Source organism: Scyliorhinus canicula, chromosome 1 (genome assembly GCF_902713615.1).
Source record: "Scyliorhinus canicula chromosome 1, sScyCan1.1, whole genome shotgun sequence".
Lineage (NCBI taxonomy): Eukaryota > Metazoa > Chordata > Chondrichthyes > Carcharhiniformes > Scyliorhinidae > Scyliorhinus > Scyliorhinus canicula.
The window spans coordinates 19,418,474-19,438,262 of record NC_052146.1 but is presented as its reverse complement, the minus strand read 5'-3'; the positions used below and the strand labels follow the sequence as shown (position 1 = coordinate 19,438,262).

Genomic DNA, 19,789 nt, shown 5'->3' with positions numbered 1-19,789 from the left:
CACCCCACTTAAGCCCATGCCTCCACCCGATCCCCGCAACCCCATAACCCAGGAACCCCATTTGAACCCGCGTTGCTGGCCTTGTTTTGCATTATAAACCAGCTGTCTAGTCCACTGAGCTAAACCAGTCTTTGGGCACTAAGGGCAATTTATCATGGCCATCCACCTAACCTGCACATCTTTGGACTGTGGGAGGATATCGGAGCACCCGGAGGAAACCCAAGCGGACACGGGGAGAACGTGCAGACTCCACACAGACAGTGATCCAAGCCGGGAATCAAACCTGGGACCCTGGGGATGTGAAGCAACTATGCTAACCACTGTGCTACCCAAAATCAGATGAGTTTTTATGCAGCCTGTTGTAGGCCGTTGTGGATCAGCCAGTGTACAGGGCAGAGAGGAGCACAATCTGCATCATATAATCTGGGGAAGCTGACAGTAATGCTTCAAGTTACTTCAACGGGCCGAGTGATTATCTGTTCACATTGGCAAAATGCAGCAGGTAACAAAAAACAAGTGACTAGAATAGAGCCAGTACTCATGTTCCACTTAAAATGGAGATGGGGGGGATCTCCTCATCAGCTGATCTTGGCAGACCGGTTTGATTTTACAGCTTCAAGTGATTTGTTTTTTGCATCAGTGGCAAAAAATAAAAACGCCCATTATGTGGATAGCTACACTGCTATCAGACACCGAGCGTGAGAATTTCAGTCAGTTGGTTGGACAGTTTGACTTAAAATATCCAACTAAAAGTCTCGACATTAGATATTTCTAAGTCCAGAATCAAGTTACAGATATTTTACCAAATGTGTACTTTACAGAATCCGGAGTAAATACACCCACTAATAATCCAACTCCCTGCAATAGCTTAATCGTTTTTTTTAAAATTTGTTCAGGGGATATGGACATCTCTAATTATTGCCCATCCCTAATTGCCCTTTAACTGATGCTAGTCCATTTCAGAGGACATTCAAGAGTCTACCACATGACTGTGGGTCTGAAGTTACATGTAGGCCATTAGTGAACCAGATGGATTGTTACAACAATCAACATGGTTTTCTGGCCACCAGTAGACCTTTTTTAAAAAAAAAAGATACTTTATTCCAAACATATTTAACAAAATAACACTAGCTTAATAACCAAAGTACACCGTTTGTACATTTTTCTCTCTTTAATCCCATCCCTCAACAAACAGCTCCTTGAATATAACCAAGAATGGCCTCCACTGTACCTCGCAGCCCTCCTCTGACCCCTTTAAGGCAAATTTGGTTTTCTCTAGCCTGAGAAATACACTCAGGTCCTCCAGAGGTGCTGCGCCTCCGCTGGTGTAGCCAACCTCCAATTCAGAAGTACTCATCGTCGGGCAATCAGAGAAGCAGAGGCCATGACATCGGCCCCCATCCCCTCTATTAACTCCGGAACCTCTGACACCCCAAAGATCACCACCATAGGGTCCGGCTTCACCTCAACTCCTACAATCCTTGATAGGGTCCCAAACATCGCCTCCCAAAAGTTCTCAACTCCTCACACTCCCAGAACATTTGAACATGATTTGCCGGCCCCCTCCCACATCAGTTTGAAACCTCCGGAAAAAACCCACTCATGAGCCCGAGTCATATGGACCCTGTGCACCACCTTACAATGTATCAAACTCATTCTTGCGCAGGAGCAGATTGAGTTCAGTCGCTGCATTACCTCACACCAAAGTCCCCATCCTATCTCCCTCCTCAACTCCTCCCATTTCTGCTTGATCCTTTCCCTAATGCCTAGTCCTGCTCTCCCAACCACCCATATATATCCCCAATCCTGCCAACCCCCACCTCATCTGGGAGCCCCCTCCCACCATAGTCTCACCTTCTCCACATTCGCTGTCCAATAGTAATGCAACAAGTTTGGGAATGCCAAACTTCCCACCTCTGCCTTTGCCACAAAGCCCTGTTCATCCTCGGCACCTTCCCTGCCCACACAAATTCCAAACCTAGGGCATCCACTGTCTGAAAAAACATCTTGGGGATAAAAATCAGGAGGGACAAACAGGAACCTTGGCAGCACGTTCATCTTCACCCTCCCAGTCAATGTCAGGTTTGGATTTGGATTTGTTTATTGTCACTTTTCCCACCTTTTAACGTCTTCCTTGATCTCCTCCACCAACCCAGTTTGCTTACACCTATGCATTGTGGCCCACTTGTGTGTTACCGAAACCGCTCCCATGCCACCTTAAATGGCAGAGCCCCAAGGTTGACCCCCCCCAAAGCATTCACCGGAAACACCTCACATTTCCCTACATTCAATTTATTTTTCATTTTGTTTCTTTTTTAAGAATATTTTAGAGTGCCCAATTCATTTATTCCAATTAAGGGGCAATTTAGCATGGCCAATCCACCTACCCTGCACATCTTTGTGTTGTGGCGAAACCTTCATTAGAATACTGCAGGACAGGCTATAAAACCAGAAGTATCTTTACTTGCCTGGTGGTATCTTTCTCCTGTGGAACAGGACAAGTAATAGCCCCACTGGCTGATAAAAGGGCTGCTGCCAGACACACACAGTATGCAGCACTGGATCCCAGACCAGCTCCTATAGGAAGTTCAGACCAAACCAATATGTCTAAACTCGGCATCTGCCTGCAATTTAAAAAAAAAATAAGATCAGCATAATACTATTTTAGGAGTTTTGACTGCTACATTAATATAGGTTAGATTCATAGAAGTTGCATATTTTCTCAACATCAGATTTCTTTCTACTGTTTCTCATTTCTTTCCGTACAAAAACATAAATAATCCTCTTGCCTCCTTGAAGCATTCTCCAGGAAAAAACACTGTCCAAAGTTCTGTTTCTATCCCTTTGTTGGTCATGTTCTTTCTCGCTACTGTATTTGCAGCTTCTGATTAACACATCTACCCCTTCCACACATTTTTTCTTCCCTAATGTTTCTAAATACACTAATAGGCATCCATTTGCCTCAGGAAATGATGGACTGTGCCGAGATATTGATGTAAACTTCTGAACTGAACATTGTTGCGGTGTAGGGGCCAACTCTTGAATGGCATTCCCTTCCGCAGCTGGTACAGATAAACAGCATTAACCCATGGTTGACTGATATTTTTTCCTTCCACTGGGCGGTCTTTTCTGCCACGTGGTAGCTTCTTAGATATTTACTTGTTCAATGCTCTTACTCGCTGCTTCGCTCTAGGCACTCCAGTACAGCAAGGTCTTATTTTGTATAACATTGATCACCGTAAATTTGAGGTCTCATTACAGATATCCTTATATGGTCGACATGGTGTAGCCATGGTGACTTGTTAGTCTTGTGCCGATAGCAAGCTGGTATTCGTGCATGTCTTTGGGAAAGGGGGTGCCATCCATTCAGATCACATGATCCAGTCAAGGAGTCACCACTGACTCAAGGGGCAAACATGTTGGGGATCCAAACGTACTGGTTTATTTCCAATTCGGCACTCTCTCCTGTCAGATCACCAATATTAATTTCAGGCAACGGAGGTGGAAGCTGTTCAGCCACCGTTCTCAATGTCCATGCCTCGCTACTGTAAAGGAGGGTGCTGTCAACACAAGCCTGGTACACACAGAGCTTTGTACTTTCAGTTAGTTTGCTGTTGATCCACAACTTTGACCTATGTTCTCATCTGATCTTTTTCTTATCTTTAGGTTACAACTCTGTCCACCCAAGCCACCTACCCTGCATATCTTTGGATTGTGGGGGGTGAGACCGGCGAAAATGTGCAAACCACACAAGGACAGTGACCCGGGACCGGGATCGAGCCCGGATCCTCAGCGCCGTGATCCAGCAGTGCTAAGCACTGCACCACCGTGCTGCCCTATTATACATTTCTAATTGGTTCTATACTACAGCCTAAACAGATGCAATATTGACATCATTCTGCTGCCTTCCATAATCAAAATTGGTGGCATGTGAATCGCATCTTTCATTCCACAGTGAATTAATGGGGTAGAAAAATCCAATACCCATAGCTGGCAGAGATAGCACTGTACAGATAGAGGAAGCAGAGGATACTGATGCTTGCTGTGTCTGTGGAGCCTTCTGGAATTCCTGCAAACCGTCTCAGTTGATCCACCTGTATCTGGCTTGCAGTCTTTGGATTCAACACATCAGCTACTGAAATAAAGCGAACAACAATCGTCATTAGTGGGGATAATGGGAAGTCAGTGCATCAACACAAAGTATTCTGCTGTGCCACTACTTTGCTTTTGAAGAAAGGAACACCAGAAGCAACAGACAACATCCTGATCCCTTGACTTAACAATTATCTACACATTATTTGATGAGAAGTATAATAAATGCGAACAATAGAAGAGTTAATACCAGAACTATATATCCCAAACAATCATTTTTCTACCTCTGACCACTCCTACACAGGCAGTATATATTTAATTTGAATGCTTACTTTGCATTGGGCCCGAAGGCCGGCTGGCTTGGGCCATATTTGCATCACTGTATCTTCTACATCGCAAAACTACTGAAAAAGATACAACCTGTCTGCAAAGCCGCACTAGGGCTAACTGCCTTAAAAAGAGAGATAATCCATTAGCAAAGTATCCAGACAATCACCTGGGTGGAGGCAAACCATTAGGTAATATCGCTTGGACAATGGGGTACCCTGGCTGAGAGGAGAATTCCCAGCCATGATCCCAAGATAACTGGAGTATCTGGGGCACTGGGAGGCAGGTCATGTGATAACCACCTGATTTTTCTGCAGAACGGCAGAAGCAACTGAGACACTGAAGGCAGAAGACCCCCGAGTGGATTATTTCCTGTCCTCTCTCCACCCAACTTGCATGTTTTAAAAACTGTTCAGGTACCACAGACAGATTTAAAAAGTAATTCAACCCAACACTATGTTTCCGGTACAGATAAACTGTCTGTCTAGAATCTTTAAACTGCTTTGATGCCAAAAGCAACAGGATCACCGAGTGAAAATGGTAGGAACACCAAATTCAGCACAAAGCAAGATAAGTCACCAACCTTCAAGAGTCGTTCAGCCCTTTAATTTTACCGGACCCTAAATTAATTAAATGTATCCTCCCCACTCTATAATCGTTCTTTTTGAAAATATTTTTATTGCAATTTTGCACTTGATACCCAAACTTTGCAGAACAATATAGAAACAATAATAACCAACACATTAATAACACCAACACAGGTATCACTAGCTGTCACTGTGTCTGCAACAGTGGTCCCAGTTCTACCTTTTCCCTACATTATTTACATTAGTGTGTATCATGTGGTTTGTTTTTTAAAAAAAAGTGTTCTATTGGGACTCTTAACATTTAGGAATAAAAATCAACACACAACTTTGCATACGCATTTACAATTATTGCCAGGACTCTTTACATTGTTTATAATTACATTTGTTTGTAGGGGAGGGATGTCCTGTTCCCCCCTTGAGTTCTCGGGAAAGGCTAGTCTGATTCGTCTTCCTGATTTGACACACGTGGGAGGGATCTATGTCCCTTCCTGCTAATAGCCTTCCTCTCCATTCCTTCATGCTAATGTCGTCTCCCCCCCCCCCCCCCCCCCCAATTAGTTGCTCGTTGCAAACAGGTCTGTGAACTTCTTCCACATGTCATGGAATCTCTCCTTGAATCCCCTTGAGAATTTTCTAGTTGTTGGAACTTGGCCAGATCGGAGAGCCACTAGTGGTCCTGGATGGCGTTGCCAACTTTCAGCCTTCCAGACGTCTCCGCCTGGCGATCAGTGAGGCGAAGACCAGGGCGTCTATCCTATTCCCCATCCAGGGCTCTGGATGCTCTGACATCCGCCACAGATGGGTACGACTCCACGTGTCACCCCCGCGTGACAGTGACCCGAATACGAAGAGGAACCTGGACAGCACGGGCGGGATTCTCCGACCCCCCCTCCGCTGAGCTGGAGAATCGCCGGGGGCGGCATGAATTCTGCCCCATTGCCAGATTCTCCGGCGCTGGTTTTTCAGTGGGGGTGGGAATCGAATCGCGCCGTTCGGGGGCCGTTGGCAGCAGCGCCCCCCCCCCCCCCGGCGATTCTCCACCCCGCGATGGGCCGAGTGGCCGGCTGTTTTCGGCCAGTCCCGCGGGCGTATATTATACCAGGTCCATACTGGCAGGACCTGGCTCTGCGGGCGGCCTGCGGAGTCCTCGGGGGGGGGGGGGGGGGGGGGGGGGGGGGCGCAGGGGGAAGAGAGATCTAGCCCCGGGGGGGGGGGGGGGGTCCACGGTGGCCTGGCCCACGATTGGGGCCTACCGATTCGGGGACGGGCCTGTGCCGTGGGGGCACTCTTTCCCTCCGCGCTAGCCGGTGTAACGGTCACCATGGCCGGCGCGAAGATCCCCGCATGCGCTGGGATGATGCAAGTACACACTGACGTTCCCGCGCATGCGCCAACTCTCGCCGGCCGGCGGAGTCCCTTCGGTGCCGGCTGGTGCGGCACCAAACCCACCCGCGCCGCCATAGCTCCTGAAGGTGTGGAGGATCCCGCACCTACCGGGCGGCCTGACGCTGGAGTAGTTCAGGCCACGCCTCGGCGCCGGTACGCTCCGCCGGATAGCGGAGAATCCCACCCCACATTCATTTTGACCATCTCTACCCTTCCCACTAACGAAAGAGGGATTGAGTCCCATATTTGCAGGTCCCTCTTCACCTCTTCCACCAGGCTGGAGGGGTTCCATTTGTGGAGCCTCCAACAAGTGTGGGCCACTTGAATGCCCAGATACCTGAACTTGGTTTGGGTCACTTTGAACGGCAGTTCTTCCAGCCCTGCTCCTCCCTCTCGGAGGTTCACTGGGAAGATTTTGCTCTTTCCCAGGTCGAGTTTGTAACTTGAGAAGGCACTGAACTTCCAGTTTCCTTTTATTTTTCCCATGCTGATGAGGGGATTCAACACATAGAGGAGCAGGTCATCTGCATAGAATGACACGGTATGCTCTCTTCCCCCTGTCTGAATGACTGTCCACCACTCCGCCGATCTAAGGGCGAAAGCCAGTGGTTTGATTGCCTGTGAACAGAAGTAGGGATAACGGGCACCCTTGGCTCATTCCTCTGTGCAGCCGGAAGTACTCTGAGTTGGTGGCTTTCGTCCATACACTCGCTGTAGAAGCTCTGTACAGGAGCTTCTCCCACGCAGTGAACCCTACTCAAACCCAAACCGCTCAAACACTTCCATGAGATACCTCCATTTACTTTATCAAATGCTCTCTCAGCGTTCAGGAATACTATCACCTCTGGTGTCCTCTCCCCAGATAGGGTCATTATTACATTCAGCAAGTGTCTGACGTTCGCTGTTAGCTGTCTGCCCTTGACAAACCCCGTCTGATCTTCTGCGATCACTTCTGGCAGGCAGCTCTCCAGGCGCACGCCAGTGCTTTCGCTAGGATTTTTGAATGAGTGTTTAAGAGAGAGATGGATCTGTATGCTCCACAAGGTGTTGGGTCTTTTGACTTTTTGGTGATCAGTGAGATCGAGGCCTGGGCCATCGTGGGTCCCCTTTGATAGTGAGATGTTGAACATCTCCCAACGCGCCACTGCAAAAAACCGCACCGACCTCAGAAGACAAACACGGGACACAACTGACAGAGTACCCTTCGTCGTCCAGTACTTCCCTGGAGCAGAGAAACTACAACATCTTCTTTACAGTCTTCAACATGTCATCGATGAACATGAACATCTTGCCAAGGTCATCCCCACACCCCCACTACTTGCCTTCAAACAACCGCGCAACTTCAAACAAACCATTGTTTGCAGCAAACTACCCAGCCTTCAGAACAGCGACCACGACGCCACGCAACCCTGCCATGGCAATCTCTGCAAGACGTGCCAGATCATCGACATGGGTATCACCATTACATGTGAGAACACCACCCACCAGGTGGCGGTACATACTCGTGCGACTCGGCCAATGTTGTCTCCAGGAAAGGATGTCCCGAAGCGTGGTACATTGGCGAGACGCTGCGACAACGGATGAACGGACATCGCGTGACAATCGCCATGCAGGAATGTCCCTTCCAGTTGGGGAACACTTCAGCAGTCAAGAGCATTCAGCCTCTAATCTTCGGGTAAGCGTTCTCCAAGGCGGCCTTCACGTCGCGCGACAATGCAAAATCGCCGAGCAGAAAATTATAGCCAAGTCCCGCACACATGAGTACGGCCTCAACCGGGACCTTGGATTCATGGCGCATTACATTCATCCTCCACCATCTGGCCTGGGTTTGCGAAATCCTACCAACTGTCCTGGCTTGAGACAATTCACACCTCTTTAACCTGGGGTTACCCCTATCTCTGGATCTGTAACGACTTAATTCCCTGCCAACGCTCGCACTCTAAGTATTGTCTTGCATCTTTAACTTTGTCTATACATATGTTTCTGGAACATGCCTCTTCATTCACCTCAGGAAGGAGCAGTGCTCCGAAAGCTATTGATTTGAAACAAACCTGTTGGACTTTAACCTGGTGTTGTAAGAATTCTTACTGTACCTATCCATGGATCTTGGTGTGAAGGCAGGATGTGGCCTTAATCATTATGTACCACCACACAGCCGAGTAAAGTACAGATGCTGCCTCCTAGCATGGTTTTCTATGGGCTGTACCACTTTGTAAGCTATGTCTTTATGAATTAATGTCTCTGCCCCTCCCCTTAAGAGAACTTGCAGGTGCAATGCCCTTTATTCATTAAAATGCTGTTGATTTGGCTGCATCTTACCGTCAATTGCTGACTGCAGGAACTGGAGGGCAGCAGGTTTCCAGTTAAGATGGACGTTAATATTTGGTAAGTTTAATTGTACTTTTTGATCAGAACATGGTTGTATCCGGAGATATGTTTTTAAGTTTAAGCTGACAGCCAGAGCCACCTATAAATCAAAAAAAATAGTTAGCATGAATACCTTAGAATTAACAAAAACGTCTGCAAACTCTTCACATTCAGAAGGTCAGAGATTTCTGCCTCTGCTACAATAACGATACCCAACAAAAGCATTACATTTTTTAGATGCTGATTGACATGTGCCATAACATCTATTTTATGAAACGAACATGAAAAGAAAAATTACAAAAAATTACCCTTCTAACAACACTGTGTAGGTCATTAATAAAAATCGAATACAGAGAGTGATTACAAGTCAGACAAGTGATTTGCCATTGTTCAGAAATTAGCATTTAAACTGCCTCTAGGAGTTTTTAAATGCAAAACTACATTAATCAACCAATTAATTAAATGAAAGGTCAAATTGGAGGTTAATCATAACGGGAGTAGGTTTACATTGGTATGCGGGGAAGAAAACATAATGTAGTTTGTCCCAAGGGTTTGTTAAATCTCCAAGGTCCCCAGCATCGGTTGTCAGTCTTCAGCCAATTTGATTCACCCCACGTGATATCAGGAAATAGCTGAAGGCACTGGATACTGCAAAGACTATGGGCCTTAATAACATGCTGGCAATAGTACAGAAGACTAGAGTTCCAGACATTGATGTGCCCATGGCCAAGCTGTTTCAGTACAACTACAACACTGACATCTACCCGGCAATGTGGTAAATTGTCCAGGCATGTCCAGCAAAAGCAGGAAAATCCAAACCGGCCAGTTACTGTCCATCAGTCTACCATGATAATCAGTAAAGTGATGGAAGGGGTATCAACTACCCCTATCAAGAGGCATTTGATTAGCAATAACTTGCTCACTGATGCTCAGTTTGGGTTCCACCAGAGGCACTCAGCTCCTGACCTCATTACAACCTTGGTTCACACAGGGGCAAAAGAGCTGAACTCCAGGGGCACATGGTCAAAGGAGCTGAATTCCAGAGGCAATGTGAGAGTGATTTCCCTTGCCAGCAAGGCAGAAGTTGACTGAGTATAGCATCAAGAAGCCCTAGCAAAACTGGAATCAATGGAAAATAGGGGGGGGAAACTCTCCGCTGGTTGGAATCATACCTGCAACAAAGGAAAATGGTTGTGATGGTTGTAGGTCAATCACCCCAGTTTCAGGACAACATTGCAATAGGTCCGCAGGATCGTGTCCTGGGCCAAATCATCTTCAGCTGTTCCATCAATGAGATTCCCTCCACGGTAAGGTCAGAATGGGGAACTTCCACCACTTAAAATGTTTCCCTCCAAGCCTCTCACCATCCTGACTGGGAAATATATCGCCATTCCTCACTGTGGCCGAGTCAAAATCCCAGAACTCCCTCCCTAACAGAACCGTGGGTGTACCTACACCACATGGACTGCAATGCCTCCAGACAGCAGCTCGCCACTACCTTCTCAAGGGCAATTAGGGATGGGTAATGGCCCAACCAGCGATGCTCACATACCATGAATGTATAAACAAAACAGTTGCACATGAGGTACCAGTGGGAGGTCATTTGGTGATAAGGAAAACTCAAGCTAAAATCCAGAAACATATTTTTGGCCTGGACTACATAAAGATTTAGTTAAATTTTGTCAATCATGTCACACATGTCAAGTGATAGGGAAACCTCAAGCAGTGATAAAACCAGCGCCCTTAATACCCATTCCAGTATTTGAGGGAACCTTTTACAAGGGTCCTGATTGATTGTGGTAAAAACACCGGATAGAAGAAAAACACACCGAATGTGTCATGTGAATATGCTTAAAAGGTACTTTGAAAGGTAAGGAAAGAAAAAGTAGGGGGTTTTAATGATTCTAACTCAAAGTGACGAACCAAATGAAAATGAAATGAAAAATGAATCCAGATGACTGTGAATTTGACATACCTCAAATTAAATTGGATGTTCTTAAAAATTGGGATAAATTGCCGAGTTACCTTCCAGAGGAAAAACAGACTGACCTGAAAGAGTTATCGATATTTCATGGGAAGTTTGTGGAGATAAATTGGGAAGTACCAAAATGGCTATACATGATGTAGATGTGGGAAATGCTGTTCCAATCAAACAACATCCAGATAGATTGAGAGTATGCTTAAAAATGGCATAATTGGAGTGGGTTGCAGCCAATGGAGCTCACCTATAGTGATGGTACCAAAACCAGACAGTACCCAACGGTTGTGTGTGGACTATAGAAAGGTTAATGCAGTTAGAAGAACAGACTCTTGTCCTATCCCACGTTTGGAGGATTGCATTGAGAAAATGGGACAATCAGCTTTTATTTCTAAACTGGATTTACTTAAAGGATACTGGCAGGTACCTTTATCCGAAAGGGCAAAGGAGATTTCAGCTTTTGTGACTCCAGATGGTATATACCATTTGGCATGAAAAACGCACCAGCCACATTTCAACGGTTAACAAACAAAGTTGTTTCAGGATTACCCAATTGTGCGGTATACATCGACGGTCTGGTAATTTTCAGCCAGACATGGGCAGAACATTTGAAACATCTGATGGAGTTATTTGATCGACTTCAGGAGGCGGGTTTGGTGATAAACCTAGCCAAAAGTGAATTTGGAAAGACCCAAGTCACTTTCCTTGGCCATACAATCAGACAGGGTCGAATGGTCACACGGGATGTGAAACCAACAATTATTGAGAAGTTTTCAATACCCTCAAGACGAAGGGAAATAATGCGATTTCTTGGCATGAGTGGATTTGATCGAACATTTGTGCAAATGTTTTGTAGCGTGATTGCTCCACTAACGGACTTGCTCAGGAAGCGTAACAAATTCCAGTGGACAGCGGAGTTTCAACAGGCATTTGACTGCCTGAGAGCTGTGATAACCAATGCTCCTGTGATGGAGAATTACAAGGGACTCTGATCAGATTGAACTGAAGTATCTGACTTTAAAGAGAAATGCCAAGGCGTAGAGAAATGGACAGATTGTGCAGAGACCTTCTTGTTCAAAGAAAGTGTCAATCGAGAAGGATTTCAGTTGGAGAAAGAAGAAAAAAAAGAAACGTACTATATTATACCTGTTTGCTTGTGTTGTTTTTTGAAACAATAAAGTATATTTACTGTGCGCATTTCTTAAAGGATAGTGAAAAGGTGAAAAATGAAACCATCTTCAAGTTGAAGGTTTATTTTTTTTTCTTGGGAGGAGGTGTCATGTGAGAGTACCTTTAAGAAATGGGTGTTTATAAATGGTTATGTATATAAATATCTGTAGTGAGAGTACCTTTAAGAAATGGGTGTTTATTACTGCAGTGATGTCAGAGAGTGGGTGGAGCTGGGCTGTATGTCAGCTTTTTATTTTCGTTTTAGGCTGTTTGCTGCAGGGTGTGTTTTAGTTTTGTTTTCAGTGTTGGAACTGAAGCCAGACAGAACAGGTGTACTGTTGATCTCTCTGCCATGAAAAGACTCTCTCTTGATCATTTGGTGAATTCAGAATTATAAATGTTTTCAGTAGTGAATGTAAACCTAATCTGCTTCTGGTAAAAGGTGTTTTAAGTCTTATGGATGTTAAAAGGAAAGCTTAAATGATTACTTCGTGATGTATTCTTTGGGGGTTGTATTTGAATTAATGGTTGCTGAGATGTTCACTGTATGTTTTAAAAAGGTTAACTTGAGTTCATAGAATAAACATTGTTTTGCTTTAAAACATACTTTTCTATTTTTGCTGTACCACACCTGTAGAGTGGGCCGTGTGCTCCTCATACTACAATCTATTAAAAGCTTGCATCAGATGAACTCCATGATACACTTTGGGGTTCTCTAAACCCTGGCCCATAACAGTGTCCAAGGACACATTGCACACACGTCTGTGTCGCTGGTTTGGCCAGCATTTATTGCCCACCCCTAGTTGCCCTTCAGAAGGTGGTGGTGAGTTGCCTTCTTTAACCGCTCCAGTCCTTCCAGTGTAGGTACACCCACTGTGCTGTTAGGGAGGGAGTTACAGGATTTTGTCCCAGCGACAGCGAAGGAATGGCGATATATTTCCAAGTCAGGGTGGGGTTCCCAAGTATCTGCTGCTCATGTCCTTCTAGGTGGTAGTAGCTGTGGGTTTGGAAGGTGCTGTCGAAGGAACCCTGGTGAGTTACTGCAGTGCATCTTGTAAGGCCCTTTTTTATCAAACTCTGGTGATCTATACAGCTAATGTGAAATTTCAAGGCATATCATGGAGGGTATATTTGACAGTGTAAATAGCTCATCCTCATTGTGGCACAGTGATTAGCACTGCTGCTGCCTCACAGCATCAGGTACAATTACAGCCTTGGGTGACTGTCTGTACAATTTTGTACGTTCTCCCAGTGTCTGTGTGGGTTTCCTCTAAAGTCCAAAGATATGCGGGTTAGGTGGATTGGCTATGCTAAATTGCCCCATAGTGTCCAAAATGTTAGGTGCACTCACTGGGTTACGGGGATAGAATGGGGGCTTGGACATAGGTAGGGTGCTCTTTCAGAGGGTCGGTGCAGACCTTATGGGCCGAAAGGCCTCCTTCTGCAATGTAGGGATTCTATGGATTGCAGGGCAGCAATTTCATCGACTAATTTAAAAAGCAATTACAAATGGCAAGACTATCCATTACATTTATCTGATATCACTTGCACCCCCTTGATGAGCTCAATGGCTTGAAATCGTTCCGAATCAAACGGGTTGCTTTTTAAAGACCTTTTCTCTTTCCTGTGCCCGTTTCATGAGCTCAGAACGAGTGGTGAGAGACAGCAAGAACAGCGGATCTACAAAGAACATGGAGTGGGAAGATGGGAGCTCAGTATAAGTGGTGACGGCAGTTTCCAGTCAGAGCCCTGGTCTCATATCACAGGGGTGCAGATAGATTTTTTTTTTTTTTAGAATCTTTATTGCCACAACTAGGCTTACATTAATACTGCAATGAAGTTAATGTGAAACGTCCCTAGTCGCCACATTCCGGCACATGTTCCGGTACACAGAGGGAGAATTCAGAATGTCCAATTCACCTAACAGCACATCTTTCGGGACTTGTGGGAGGAAACCGGAGCACCCAGAGGAAACCCACGCAGACGCAGGAGAATGTGCAGATTCCACACAGACAGTGACCCAAGCAGGGAATCGAACCTGGGACACTGGAGCTGTGAGGCAACAGTGCTAACCACTGTGCTACCGTGCCGCCCCTGGCCAGGAACTCACAGCTGAATTTGCTGAAGAGAACTGCTCGTGAGAGTCCACAGCAGGACAAGGCAGTGCTGGCATTAGCTCTGTACAGAGCTCCAGGCCCTCTGGTGAAGTTCTTAGCAGAAATGTAACACTGAATGACAAAGCAAGTGAGATCATGGGGACAAAGCAGGCTCACCTGTCGCATTAAAGATAAGCGAAAATGTTGTGTTACAAAGGTCAACCATCGTTGGTCGCGAAAGTCAAACGGTTGGTAAAAGTGGGTCCCAGGAAAAGAAGTTTGAGAAAAACTGTCCTACGCTATATGGGAACTATGTAGGATCAATTTTGGCTCAAAAAGGGGATTTGCAGAAGGACTCAAGAGGGCATTGAGGACATATTAAATGCACGCTTATACACGTGCCTTTACCAAGGAAGAAGATGCTACTCAGGCCATGTGAAAAATAGGTTGTTCAGCCAATAGATGGGTTTCCAATTGATAAGGAGGAGGTATTCGATAGGCTATCCGTACTTTTGAGTTGATAAGGCACCATACCTGATGAGATGTATCCAAGGATACGGAGAGAAGTGAAAGTTGAAATTGCAGAGGCACTAGCCAGAATTTTTCAATCTTTTTTAGACTCAGGGCAAATGCCAGAGAACTGCAAAAAAAGTGTAAAGATTTGCCCAGCCCAGTTATTTAACTTCAGTGGTGGGGGAACATTGAGAAACAATAATTCAGGACAAAATCAATAATAACATGGACAAATGTGGGTTCATTAAGAAAAGCCAGCATGGGTTTCCTAATGGAAAATTGCATTTATGTAACTTGCTGAGTTTTTCTAAAGAGGTAACAGAGCAGGTTGACAAGGGCAATGCGGTTGACGTGGTATATCGGGACTTCCAAAAGTCATTTGATATAATGCTACACAACAGACCTGAGAGCAAGGTTATAGCTCATGGCAACATTGATAGGAAATTGGCTGAGTGAAGGAAACAGGTTAATGGATGTTTCCAGGCTGGAGAAAGGTTTGTAGTGGTGTTCCCCAGGGGTCAGTGTTTGGACCCTTGTTTTTCCTGACATATATTAATGATTCACAGGGCACAATTCAAAATTTGCAGTTGATACAAAGCTTGGTCGGCATCGTAAACCGTTGAGGATAATGTAGAACATCAAAGGGACATGGACAAGTTGGTGGAATGGGCGGATAGGTGGTAGATGAAGTTCCATGTGGAGAAATGTGAGTTAATTCATTTTGGTAGGAAGAACATGAGAGACACCCAATAAAGGGCATGTTTCTAAAGAGAGTGCAGGTGCAGAAGGTTCTGGATGTATATGTGTACAAGTCATTGAAGGTGGCAGGAAGGGTTGGGAGAGTGATTAACAAAGCATACAGAATCCTGGGCTTTATTAATAGGTGCATAGAGTACAAGGGCAAGAAGGTTATGTTGAACTTGCATAAGACACTAGTTCGACCACAGCCAGAGTATTGTGTCCAGTTCTGGGCACCACACTTTAGAAAGGATGTGAAGGCATTGGAGAGAGTGCTGAAAAGATTCAAGAGAGTTGGGGAACTTCGGTTATGAAGATAGACTGGAGAAGTTGGGACTGTTTTCCTTGGGAGAGCAGAAAGCCAAGAGGAGATTGAAAAAGGTATTCAAAATCATGACAGGCTTGGACAGGGTAGATAATAGAACATAGAACGATACAGCGCAGTACAGGCCCTTCGGCCCTCGATGTTGCACCGACATGGAAAAAAACTAAAGGCCATCTAACCTACACTATGCCCTTATCATCCATATGCTTATCCAATAAACTTTTAAATGCCCTCAATGTTGGCGAGTTCACTACTGTTGCAGGTAGGGCATTCCACGGCCTCACCACTCTTTGCGTAAAAAACCCACCTCTGACCTCTGTCCTATATCTATTACCCCTCAATGGGGAGTGGGACTTCCGGTGGCTGTGATGGATCAGTAAGCCACACATTTGGAAGCTCCCGTTTTAAAGAGATTTTTCGGCTCTTTTGAGAGCCCAAAACGGAAATTTTTCGACGTCTCCCGGTGGGGGAAGGTGTGCTGAACGACTTTCCCTGCAGTCCATGACTCGAACTCGGAGTGGAAAGGGGGAAAAAACAGCAGCAGCTCCTCAGAAAAAACGGGGGAAGGGATCCAAGATGGCCGCCGGAGGAGCCCCAGAGGATTGGAGGCTGTGGGCCCAGGAGCAACAAACTGATCTCCTGTGCTGCTTTAAAGAATCTATTACCCCTCAATTTAAGGCTATGTCCCCTCGTGCTAGCCACCTCCATCCGCGGGAGAAGGCTCTCGCTGTCCACCCTATCTAACCCTCTGATCATTTTGTATGCCTCTATTAAGTCACCTCTTAACCTTCTTCTCTCTAACGAAAACAACCTCAAGTCCATCAGCCTTTCCTCATAAGATTTTCCCTCCATACCAGGCAACATCCTGGTAAATCTCCTCTGCACCCGTTCCAAAGCTTCCACGTCCTTCCTATAATGAGGCGACCAGAACTGTACGCAATACTCCAAATGCGGCCGTACTAGAGTTTTGTACAACTGCAACATGACCTCATGGCTCCGGAACTCAATCCCTCTACCAATAAAGGCCAACACACCATAAGCCTTCTTCACAACCCTATCAACCTGGGTGGCAACTTTCAGGGATCTATGTACATGGACACCGAGATCCCTCTGCTCATCCACACTACCAAGAATTTTACCATTAGCCAAATATTCCGCATTCCTGTTATTCTTTCCAAAGTGAATCACCTCACACTTCTCCACATTAAACTCCATTTGCCACCTCTCAGCCCAGCTCTGCAGCTTATCTATGTCCCTCTGTAACCTGCAACATCCTTCCGCACTGTCTACAACTCCACCGACTTTAGTGTTGTCTGCAAATTTACTCACCCATCCTTCTGCGCCCTCCTCTAGGTCATTTATAAAAATGACAAACAGCAACGGCCCCAGAACAGATCCTTGTGGTACGCCACTCGTAACTGAACTCCATTCTGAACATTTCCCATCAACTACCACTCTCTGTCTTCTTTCAACTAGCCAATTTCTGATCCACATCTCTAAATCACCCTCAATCCCCAGCCTCCGTATTTTCTGCAATAGCCGACCGTGGGGAACCTTATCAAACGCTTTACTGAAATCCATATACACCACATCAACTGCTCTACCCTCGTCTACCTGTTCAGTCACCTTCTCAAAAGATAGCGGGGAGCGGTTTCCACTCACGAAGAGATTTAGGACGAGAGGGCATAGATTTTAAATAATTGGCAAAAGAAGCAAAAGCAATACGAAAAAAAACTTTTTCACAAAACAGGTGGTTGGAGTCTGGAATTCACTACCCGAGATCATAATGAAGGCAGGCAAGAGGGAATTAGATTCTTATTTGAAAAGGGAAGAATGTGCAGGACTACAAGGAAAAGGCAGGGGAATGGCACTAGAACAAAGGAAATTGCAGCACAGGAACAGACCCTTCGGCCCTCCCAGCCTGCGCCGATCCTTTATCTAAACCTGTCACCTATTTTCCAAGGATCTACTTCCCTCTGTTCTCCGCCCGTTCATAAATCTGTCTAGATGCATCTTAAATGATGCTATCGTGCCCGCCTCTACCACCTCCGCTGGCAAAGCATTCCAGGCACCCACCACCCTCTGCGTAAAGAACTTTCCACGCACATCTCCCTTAAACTTTCCCCCTCTCACCTTGAAATCGTGATCCCTTGTAATTGACACCCCCACCCTTGGAAAAAGCTTGTTGCTATCCACCCTGTCTAAACCTCTCATGATTTTGTACACCTCATTCAGGTCCCCCCTCAACCTCCGCCTTTCCAACAAAAACAATCCTAATCTACTCAGCCTTTCTTCATAGCTAGCACCCTCCATACCAGGCAACATCCTGGTGAACCTCCTCTGCGCCCTCTCTAAAGCATCCACATCCTCTGGTAATGTGGCAAACAGAACTGCACGCAGTATTCCAAATGTGGCCTAACCAAAGTCCAATACAACTGTAACATGACTGCCGACTCTTGTACTCAATACTCTGTCCAATGAAGGCAAGCATGCTGTGTGCGTTCTTGACCACTCTATCGACCTGCGTTGCCACCTTCAGGGCACAATGGGCCTGAACTCCCAGATCTCTCTGTGCATCAAGCCAGTGCAGACACAATGGGCCAAATGGCCTCCTTCTCTGTTGTAACAATGTTGCAATGCTGTGATGTAGAAATACAAAGGCAAGTCTTCCTTTTAAATTATGATTTACCTTTCCATGGACCACAGCATGCTCTCCATGCAAAATCACCTTCCCTGGGGCAGATATAATAAATGTTTTGTTTGCCATTCCAAAGTGTATCCTAAAAGAGATAAATTTTAACTTAATTAAAAAAAGTTTCAATCCATTAACTTCTTGATTGGGATAATTTGTTTAAATTGCAAAGTCAAAATTAATTCACACGATAAAATGATTAAAGAAGTTTTGAGCAAGACTATTATATATACACCCAGAACAATGAAAGAATGCCAGCAAAGCTCACAATGAAAGGTTATCAGGGGTAGGTGGTGATTTGGAGTTGTGGTCACAATCAGATCAGCCAAGATTTTATTGAATAGCAGAGCAGATTCAAGTGGCCTACTCCTGCTTCTAATGTGTATGTTTGTATGCCACATTCCTCATGAACTATGGCACTCACACTGGAATGTTATGTAGGACATCAAGGCAGACTTGCATTAATATAGCAACTGCTAGGATGTCCCAAGTAAGAAGTCTTACAACACCAGGTTAAAGTCCAACAGGTTTCTTTTGAATCACTAGCTTTCGGAGCGTAGCTCCTTCATCAGGTGACTCACTTACTGTGCCCACCCCAGTCCAGCCCTGGCATTGCCACATCAAGGATGTCCCAAATCACTTGACAGAGAATGGGGACTGTTGGAAGTGTAGTCATTGTTGTAATGTATGGTGCACAGCATGACTCCACACACAGCAAGCGCCCACAAACAGGAATGTGATCAAATATAACCTCTTAAGTGATGTTAGGTGAAGGGTCAGTATCGGTCAGGGCACCAAGGCTGACTCCACTGCTGTTCTTCAAAGTACTGCCTTGGGGGTCGTGTACATCCACGAAGGCAGGTTTGACATTGCATCTGCGGCAGTGCGGCATCCCCTCAGTGGGAAGCCTTGCTCAGGGCTCCATAAAGATTTCTGACTCAAAACAAAAGGCCAAGGTGCACCACAGGCAACACCTTCAGCAGCGGGTCCTCCTGCCCCGTCACCGCTTTACCTCCCGACCACATTCCAGTCTGTTCCTCTGATGTTAGTTCAGGCGAAGAAGGGTCTATTAATTACCTGGAAGGCTCAGAGGCAGCCGCGAGTTTCCTGCATTTTCTGTGACTTAATATATTTCGTACCACTTCTGACTGAGGGGGTTGGCGAAGCAGCGGAGGTTGTCCACCTATTTACATTGATGAAGCCACAACATGCGCAGCACCCACCCCTTCCTGACCGGCCAGCCGCCGCGCTGGCTCTGACAGCTGTGCCGTTACGTCCCGCTCGAGGCGGCAGCCAAAAGGGCGGGACTCCCTCCAGTCGGCCAGTCAGGTGGAAGCACTCACCTGCCGAGCCACCAATCGAAACACGGATCGCCCCGTCAATCAACCCCATTCCCAGCCAATCGATGACAGGCCGCCTCTCCAGCCAATGGCGGTCGCGTTTTCCTCTCGCCCAATCGGAGGGAGGCGGCGGCGGGCCAATCAGCGACCGGATGCGGAGAGCCAATGGTGGAGGGGC

General features: G+C 46.0%; 1 protein-coding gene across 1 annotated transcript in view; it reads right to left on the bottom strand.

Annotated features, from left to right (window-relative positions):
- mvk (mevalonate kinase) overlaps positions 1 to 19,554 on the bottom strand; it is a 38,963-nt gene extending 19,409 nt beyond the window's left edge. The window contains exons 1-5 of the mRNA XM_038819791.1: positions 19,349 to 19,554; positions 18,269 to 18,359; positions 8,712 to 8,859; positions 3,985 to 4,135; positions 2,469 to 2,624 (exon numbers count right to left, since the gene is read on the bottom strand). Of these exons, the coding sequence (XP_038675719.1) occupies positions 2,469 to 2,624; positions 3,985 to 4,135; positions 8,712 to 8,859; positions 18,269 to 18,346 (533 nt within the window). The 5' untranslated portion in view covers positions 18,347 to 18,359; positions 19,349 to 19,554. The remainder of the gene's footprint in view (positions 1 to 2,468; positions 2,625 to 3,984; positions 4,136 to 8,711; positions 8,860 to 18,268; positions 18,360 to 19,348) is intronic.
- Positions 19,555 to 19,789: the final 235 nt, after the last annotated feature.